General features: G+C 40.9%; 1 protein-coding gene across 1 annotated transcript; it reads right to left on the bottom strand.

Moving 5' to 3' along the window:
• Positions 1–2145: 2145 nt before the first annotated feature.
• On the bottom strand, positions 2146–8995 carry pyya (peptide YYa). The gene is made up of 4 exons (XM_008291194.1): positions 8840–8995; positions 6400–6587; positions 2667–2747; positions 2146–2580 (listed from the first exon to the last, which is right to left on the bottom strand). Exons 2-4 carry the CDS (start codon positions 6585–6587, stop codon positions 2556–2558), a joined length of 294 nt encoding a protein of 97 aa, XP_008289416.1. The 5' UTR covers positions 8840–8995; the 3' UTR covers positions 2146–2555.
• Positions 8996–9579: the final 584 nt, after the last annotated feature.

Here is a 9579-nt window from a genome sequence, read left to right as displayed (position 1 = left end):
GCCTTAGCAAAGCCGCCCAGACTTCCCGATCCACACACACCTCCTCCAGCTCTTCCGGAGGGACCCCTAGGCACTCACAGGCCAGTCGAGAGACATCATCCCTCCAGCGTGTCCTGGGTCTTTCCCAAGGCCTCCTCCCGGTGGGACGCGCCCAGAACACCTCCATAGGGAAGCATCCAGGAGGCATCCGAAAAAGATGCCCGAGCCACCTCAGCTGATCAGCATTTTCTTACACGAGACAGGAATATTTTTTGTACCATTTAGTTCATCTTTAAGGAAGCATCTGCATTAGCCTTCTATTTGTCTTCCAGATGTATATTCTCGGCCCAGCGTGTGTGAAAGCAGTGCAACAGCACCATGCAGTGGAGATGACGGAGTGTTACGCCTGAACGTTACTGTGGTGATGTTGCATTGGAGCTTCATTAAAACGGGCAGTACAGCAGTAGTACCTTGGGGACACCGGGAGGTAATATTGGGTTTTATTGTCTGCATCGATGTAATAATGATGGAGAATGTGATGGTACCAGCGTGTAAAACATCCCAAAGCGACAACAGAGCAAAACAACAACAATATTGACTTTCTTTTTCCAGATCATTGAGTTTCCCTCCAAATATATGTCATTGTATTCCCCTATTACAGAAAATATATATCGTCCTTTCCTTCCATTGTGTCGTTTCATTGTCCGTCCTCACCCGAAGCCCACACAGCTTTTTCTCTGCTCGCTGTGAAAGAGAAGCTTGTTGCTTTTCTTTTGTGTGCTGCAAAATGCCCCTACAGATGTTGGTGCACATGCAACTCGGTGAATTTGTTCAGTGCTTTCCTATTGTCAACGGAGCTCATGAAAAGACTGATGTAGCTTATTCATCTGTGCCACAGAGTTCCATTGTTGTCCAAAATGAAAGCCCCACGTATGTGGTCCTTCTGTCAGAAATACCACCAGAGCTGAAAATGTACGCCGCTGAGAACAGGCCTCAGAAATGGCCCTATAATAAATATATTAGGATATATATATACTATGGGCATCATTTCCGCTTGTCTTGTTAGAATCTGCAGTTCCCTGCTGTTGAAGAAAGGCTTTGTCTCAAAAGTGAAACTTTATAAGTTCACGTTAAAAGTACGTCTTCAGGCTGAAAAGCACAGAGTAGATTTTGTTTTTGTTTTGTTTCTTTCACAAGAAGTCAAATGTAGAATAAAGTGTGCATTGGCAGTTCTCCATTTCTTTTTAATTATGTATATATATATATATTTTAAAAACTTAAAAAAAAATTAACTGTAATTTTAAAAAATTATTTACTGTGTCTTTACAGATTTTCTGTTTTATTGAATTGCAGATAGTAATTTGTAAAATCACAGAAAAAACTATTGAACTACATTCTATTTGTAAACAATAAAATAAATAAAAGGCCAAAAATGTTAATTATCTCCACATCAGATATTTATATTTTCATTCTCAGCAGTCATTTGTTCTTTTACAATGTGTGACTGTTTGTATTTTACTGATATTTGTTGTCATTCTGTTTTCACAGATTTTGAATGTTATCGTCTTGCCACCATTTTTAATGTAACTTTTGGTTTTTTTTACATTTATTACGGCCGGATGTTTTGTTTTGTTTTGTAAGGATACAGTCAAATGTATTCATCTCCTTCCATTAAAGAAAAGGCAAAATTCACAACAGTCACTCACATAACCAGAAACTGAAAAAACTAATAATAAATAAAAATTTGCAAAATTATAATTTAGCGAAATAAGACATTGCTTTTGAATTGTGGTTGAAAAGAATAATTTAAAAAATAAAAAATAAAAATGTCCCAGAGAAATTAGAGCACTTTGCTGTTTAACAAAATATTGGTTTTGTTTGTTTGTTTTTTTGTTTGTCTTTTGAAAATATTTCTGTTGAACCACAATTAAAAAGCAATGTCATGATTTTCATTAAATTTTTATTTATTATTACTTTAGTCAATTTCAACTTATTCCAGTGTTTTTTTCCTTCTTTAATGGGAGGGTATGAATACATTTGAGGATGACTGTACATATATATATATTTAATAATGTACTCTATGGTGTCAAAACTGCTCCATTAATGACTATGAATAATAATAATATTAAACACGCATAACTATCATGAAACGAGCCACCAAAAAACATGTTTTTATCTCACAGAAAACGTTTTATTCATGTATTCTGATGTTACTTTTGACAGTAGCAACAGCGAAACACCAGCTTCCTCCTCTACACGGCTGACGGCCAGTAGAAGGATATTAAAGCTCACGCACACACACACAGACACGGTTCTGACGTCTGATTAGTAGCTCTGACCTCATATATGCTTGTTTTTATTTCAATAACAAATTATGTACAGTTCGTGTTGTCATGACAGAGATGTGAGACGGCGACGGGGCGGCGGCGGCGGGGAGCTCGTGTTTCCGCTCGGTGATGATCACGTGTTTGGGGGGTTCGGGACTCGGAGGTGAGAGGCACATGTCGGCCCCTCCAGGTGCATTCTGGGATGCAGCCAGAGGGAATGCCCGATGAGGATGGAGGAGGGCGGCGGCATCACCACATGTAGGAGTCGTCGTATCTGTTCGGAGACACAGACGGAGGCGGGAATGTGAAGCTGCTCACGAATTCACAGGCGTGTTAATTACAGGTCACGTCAGTCGTTACCTTGACCTCAGGTCTCTGTTGCTGTCGCCACCGAACAGCAGCTCTGCAACCACGTCCTCCTGAGCTGAGCGCTTTCCATACCTGGGATGAAGAGAAGGAAAACGTTAACGTGCGCATTTTGTCGTTGATTAGAAATAAGATATAAGCAGGTCGGCAGCATGACTCAGCATTTCCACGCTCTAACTGCGGATCTCAAAAACACAGATTCCAGGGTTGCATACAGTCGTCCTCAAACGTATTCATACCCTCGAGTTAAAGAAGGAAGCAAACACTGAAAACACAATACATTTCTTTCTTTCTGTGCCATCATTCTTCCTCAGAACACTTCGAGCATCCCTGAACTATCCCAATAGTGAAACCTGCCTCCATGCAGCATAGTAGTACAGCTTCTGTTGGTGAGCTGGTGTGCTCGAGCTGCAGCAGAGAGAGGCTAGGCCATTTTAAGGCCTGAGAGGATTGGCTTTTTTTTAATTTTATAGACAAAACCTTCTAAGTATGTAACTTTGATCCACAGAGGTGACTTGTCGGGGTTAAAGGTCCAAGCAGGAGGATTTTCATTAAATCAAACTGGCTCCAAGTGACCTTCTTGACTTGTTCAGGTCAATGATTAAGTTTTTTAGATTGTTGCTTAACTCTGTTCAGATTTTCCCGCTGTAGTATCTATGAGTCTAATAAGTAGGGATGCTGTATTGATATATCGGCGACCACATTGGTATCGGCCGATATTAGCGTTGTTTTCCCGATATATTGGTATTGGTGAACTAATTTGGCCGATGTGAAAAAACCAATTAGCGCCTTCATCTCTACATTTGATTTGCTGCTATTTCACAGATGTTTTTACGTAAACGGTCCTGGACGTTAATTATGTTAAAATATGTTTGTTACATAATAAAGAAGACTATGTGGTCTAGTTTGGGCTTCTTTTGAACAGTTTTCTCACAGTGCTTACTTCTACTAATTTTTCGATGCAAACAAAAACTGAATATCGACATCGCTAATATCGGTTATCGGCGATATCGGAAAACTTAATATCGGTATCGGCCAGAAATTTTAATATCACTACTATCAAATTGTCTCAGAGGAATCAGCAGCTGTAGTTGACTGTAGTCACGAAAAGTTAGGAGGACATGCCCCGAAGAAAATCTGATTAACAGCTTTCTACGTCAGCAAAAGTCATAATTCAAGATGCTGTATATATATATATATATATATATATATTTGACCCGGCAGATTTTGTCATTTTTCTAGAACACTCATGTAAAACAAATCTATGAAAAAGAATAATTGTGTTTTTGTGATTAAGCTGCATAATGTTTCCGTGATTCCGTCAGAGGAAAGTCAGAGTTGTAGGAGTCATTGGAAACTCAAGACTGCCTTTGTTGACGACTCTATATAATAGCTGTCATGGTATAATTCAACATTACAGTTTACAACATCAGTTTCACCATTTGAGCTGGTGCCCTTCTGTTTGTTATTTAATTACTGCTAATGCTAACACTTTCTAAAGCTGCTGGTTCACATGAAAAGCATTCAACGAGTTTTGTAGTCTCCTTGATGATCAGTATCGGACCTGTTTTTTAGAATCGTACAGAGTCGCAGAAAATACTGACCGAGTTCAACTCCTTATGACTGATAAACTGACATGTTCTGTTTGCGTCGAATCAGTTGGATCGTTGTTAAAACAGACGAGACTTTGCTTCACTCTCAGGATTGTTATTCTCATGACTCATTGCTTCGTTTCACAAAAAGACACCAGGTTTTGGGTTTCGGCGTCTCACGGTTGTCTGTCTGTCGGACGCCTCCGTCCTCTAACCTCTACTAACCATCTACTGCCTCAATCGTTCCTCTGCTCCGAAAGCTTTCATTTCACAGTCAGATTCAGATCCAAGTGCGCTTTAATGTGTGTCATTTTCAAGTCTGGATGGGTTTTGTCGTCCTCTTGATGGTGAAGGCAGGGTTCCAAGAGAGCCTGCAAATGTAAAACCACGGAGCCGTTTAACGGGAAAACTCGCTCGGCAAACTACCGACGGATCCCCCCCCCCTCGACGTACCATTTTCCCATCAACCACCTGTTCCGCCTCCCCCCACCCCGTGACCTCAGCACCCAATCTCATGCTCCGTTAGCTCGTCTGTGTGTTTGTGTGTCTGCGGCCCGGCGGGGGGAAGCAATCAAACGGCGAACATCTTCTGTCTCAGCTGTCACACAGCTGGCGACGGATCAGGTTGTAAAATGTTTTCGCCTCTTTTAATGATCCGTCTGCAACCACGCAGTCTCTACGGCTCCCCGGTTGGTCCGGCTACTTGTTTTATTCCATTTTCCCTCCATTTTTCTCTGTTTGTCTGTAATTCTGATATGGCCGTCTCATAATCTTTCTCTCTTTTCTGCTTTTTATCCAACCGTCTTCTTGTCTTTTTCGCTCTCCAGTTAAGTATTCGGCTCTCTAACTTCAGTAATAGTGTATAGCAGCTTAGAGCCTCTACACGGTGCAGTTCTGCATCAAGGGCACTGGACCGACCAGATCCATCACTTTTATTCGGAGTGCCTAAAGCTGACAATCATTACATCCCGGCCAAACCATTATGCAACCATTGACTCCTTTCCAGTATGTCTTCATCTGGAAGTCTTCACTGGAATTCAAAAACTTTCTCCTCAAAACACATTCCAGCAGCATCAGGAGCCATCTTTAAGCTCCGTATTCAAATATCAATGACCTATTTGACTTTCATGAACAGGGCCGGATGGCTCATGAGCCCTCCCATTAAAAAAAAATAAAGAATTCCATACCGCCGACTCCTATACCTGACGGCAGCAGCAGGCCTCGGCTCAGGCCCCCGCTAACTGAATTTGGAATTCTTTCTTGGGTCCATCTGCGCCAGATTTATTGCTCTGGTTCTGTTGATTTGGAGGCCTGGAGGTTTTGAAGAGCGGCCGGTAATCTAATCTACGGAGCTGCCGTCGGGTGAGGGGGTTGGGGGAGGGATGAGGGGGAGAACATCACACATTGACAGAGCTCGGGGTTTACGGTAAGCGTGAACCCAGCGGCTGGGAACAAAACAAGATTACATGTGGACTCAAGTTGCAAACAGAAAGTTCGAGGATAACAGCCTCAGAAAACGCAGACTTTTGGGGACTTTTTAAGTTCTGCTTAATGCAACAGCAAAACGTTCTTCTAGTTTCACGAGGACCTTCCATAGCAATAAAGTTGTGCTTAGGGACCGTGTGAAAATTATTAGGATGGAAAAGGGGTGGTCATAAAAAATGATTTAGTTATTCCAGCCTTCCTTTGCAAGATTTCCTCTTCAAAAATCAAACAGATGGCAGGAATGTGAATCATTTTGGTTTGCTGGCCATGAATTTAGTGATTTGTACCGTGACTTGTAATGTGGCTGTTGTGAAATTATTACTTAGTTGGGATATTGCAGGGATGCTTTGTTAAAATTGTATTTTAATTTATACTTTTGACAAGTCAAGCAGAGATTTAAAATAATTATTCACACTTAATTTGTTGATTTATTTTATTTTTGGGGGAAAGTTGCATATAAGATTTTTCTTTCCGGCCCGCACAAATAATTTTTGTACAGTCCCTAACCTGAGGGCCACTTTCTTTTAAAGACGGTGTCCTTATTTTGAAAGACTTTACTCTTTTCTTATGAGGTCGTTAGGCTTTAAAAGCCACAATCATACAGCTTAAACAAGCACAGTGCCTGTTGACCATGTGCTGCATGTACATACCTCTGCCTGGTGATCAGGTTGATGTAGTGTCTCAGGGCGGTGTAGTACTTGGCCAGCTCCTCTGGTGGGGCGTCTTCACCGGGGTTCTCGGGTTTGGGTGGGTAGGCGTCCGCCAGCGTTCCCAGACACACCAGCACACACAGCACGACGGCCACCAGGACTGTCCACGGTTTTAGGATGAAGGCCATCTGAAAAAACACAGCAAGGCGCAGGAGGTTACGGATGCTGAGGATCCAAATCTGCTTTAACTCCAATACAATCATCAAGAAACCAGATTTTTGTTCTCCAGTTAATTGCCAAAGTCTAATTTTTCATTATTAAGGATTTAAGGCCAATAATCATTTTTGATTTATGCTATGAAACAGTCATAGTTTATAGTCATAACCTGCAAGTGCAACTCGTGTTCATGATAACTGGTATGCTGTTGGAAAAACTGCATCATTGCTTCAGATTGTGGATATTATTTCTATTATTATTAGGACTATTATCGTTAGTTATGCATAAAAAAAACAGCATTAACACCTGGAATCAAAAGACAAATCCTAACAAATGCTGGGTTAAAAAAGCGTGTGTTTACCAGCCAGACCTTCATCAACAAGTAGTTTTATTTTCCATAAACATGCCACAACAATAAAAAAAAATGCTAAACATGACAATATCTCCATGCACAGCTGGATTAGCAACCAGATAATCAAAGAGAGCAACACAGTCCTTGGTTCACTTCATATCATTTATGTCTACGTAATTTGATTAACTGTCCGTCTTTGCATGGCTTTGTTTTGTGGAGGGACGCTGCGTAAAAAATAAATAAATCTGGTTTTAGGAATTGCATTATGTTTGATATTGAGTTCATTTGTTGTCAAGTTATCAAAATCAAAATGATTAATTCAATTGTTCCAGCACATGGAAATCCTCAGAAAGGACGGTGTTGATTTATCATAGAAGTATTACTGGTACTAGTAGTAGCAGTAGTATCAATGACAATTATTTTTCTTAAACATATTTTTGTTAGAAAATCCTGAAAATGATTTTTCTCCTGAAACCCATTTTTTTGGGGGTCAAGAACTGTAAAAATAAAATAAAATAAAAAAATAAAAAAATTTGAGTTTATGATCACAGGAAACCATGACAGTAGCGACTCTTCACATTCGACAAGCTGCTGACAGAGTTTTTATCATTAGTGCTTAAAAAGAACTCAAATCATTCATAGATACTCAGCTAGTCATTGACTTTTCAACTACTCATATCTGGGTGTCTGAAGAAGGTACAACTAAATCCATCCATCCATTATCTATACACCGCTTAATCCTCACTAGGGTCATGGGGGGCTGGAGTCTATCCCAGTTGACTCAGGGTGAAGGCAGGTTCACCTGGACAGGTCACCAGTCTATCACAGGGCTACACTTAGAGACAGACAATCAAGCACACTCACATTCACACCTACAGACAATTTAGAATCACCAATTAACCTCAACATGTTTTTGGACCTTGTGGGAGGAAGCCGGAGAACCTGGAGAGAACCCACGCTGCACGGGGAGAACATGCAAACTCCACACAGAAAGATCCCGGGTGTCCTCGAACCACCGAGCCACCTTGCAGAAGAATAATCTATTTAAAATGTAAAATGTTGTTTTTAAGTCTGCAGCAAGACTCACCTGCACAGAGCAGTGGTGGTGCACCAGTATTTATCCTGGTCCCAGCTCTGAAAATTATCATCATCTACTAAGATTCATCTTATTTTCTTTTTTTTAACCTTTTGTTTTTAACAGCCATCTGCTTGGGATCAGAAAATACAAACCTGTTAAAGTGTTTCCTCCTCCTATTTTAATATTCTAATGCAAAAACACAACTTTATTACAAAGATTATGTTACAGTGAGCATTAATTTGGATGCAAAGTCAAATCCTCTGTGTGCTCTCTTAAAATAAAACAAAAAAAAAACGATCATCATTAGTTCTCAGTGATCTTTACGCATCTTTTACGCAATGATACAAAAATACAAAACTGAGTCTCAATGTATTGCTTCCGTCTCTGGAAACCACTACACTACTGCAGGAATGCAAATATCAAGCAGAAGAAAAGAAAAAAAAAAGCGCACAAACATGAGTCTGCACCGGAGACGCCAGGATGAGACGTGCGTAAAAGTAAGTGGAGTTAGTAGATTGAAAACTGGGTTAAAATCACATTTGTGGTTTAAAAAAAAGCCATCAGCCCGCTGCATAACACCGGACTGTAATACTGTTTCATGCAAGTGCAGATTAAAGCTTTATGGAATCGAAAGTAAAACGATAAAAAGACGTGCATTTGTCTTTACGCGCAAAAGCGAGGAAAAAAGAAAAACACGCCAAACTCATTTGTGCGATAGAAAATAGCAGCAAGCGAAAGATTTGCACCAAAAACAGCTCGTTAATGCGTAAATGAACAAGAGTTTGGAGACTTACTTTGAGAAGACTTTGGAGGTTCCAGGTACAAGCTGCAGCCACAGGTGGTTTCTCAGAGCTCAGGGCTTCTTCTCTTCGCTCCTCCTCTGCAGGTCGCTGCACCTTGTTCCCAAAACTCCGACAGAGGTGATTTATATAGTTTAGCAGCAGGCAGGAGGGAGGGGTTTCCACCGTGCGTGTGCGAAGGAAAAGGGTGGGTGAAGAGGCCGAGTGCGTCAGATGGTGATGGTGATGATGATGATGATGATGATGGAGACATTACTAACCGGTCACGCAGTCAGTCCTGTCTCTTTGATGGAGTCAACAGATGACATTTTGGGCCATGACACTCAGAAAAAAAAAAAACAACCTGCATCAGTGGAGAAAAGAAAAAAAAATGTTTACTGTGAATTTGCATCTGCTTCCTCCAGACAAACGACACCAGTCCAAACTGGGAGCCACTGTCGGCCTCCAGGTGTCCTGTAGAGCAACGTTATTATATCCTAGCACCATCTTGACCTTTGAACTCCATCTTTGACAGAGAAAAAGAGCAAAAATCTCCATCAGAAGCTGCTAAAATATCACCTCTCCTGTCACATCTGGATCCTTCTGTGCACAGTTGGCGTGTTTTGGTGCATTTGTGGAACATATTTTTACCATCAGCTTGACTGTGTCTTTGGGTTTTACACTGATGTGGATGCATGTATATAAAAAAAAAGCCGACCTCGTTCTCCCACCAGGCGGAGCTACACAATAATGAA

The sequence above is a fragment of the Stegastes partitus genome, unplaced genomic scaffold, assembly GCF_000690725.1.
Source record: "Stegastes partitus isolate 25-593 unplaced genomic scaffold, Stegastes_partitus-1.0.2 Scaffold725, whole genome shotgun sequence".
Classification (NCBI taxonomy): domain Eukaryota; kingdom Metazoa; phylum Chordata; class Actinopteri; family Pomacentridae; genus Stegastes; species Stegastes partitus.
Note: the sequence above shows the minus strand (reverse complement) of the source record. Positions and strands in the feature narration are given on the sequence as shown.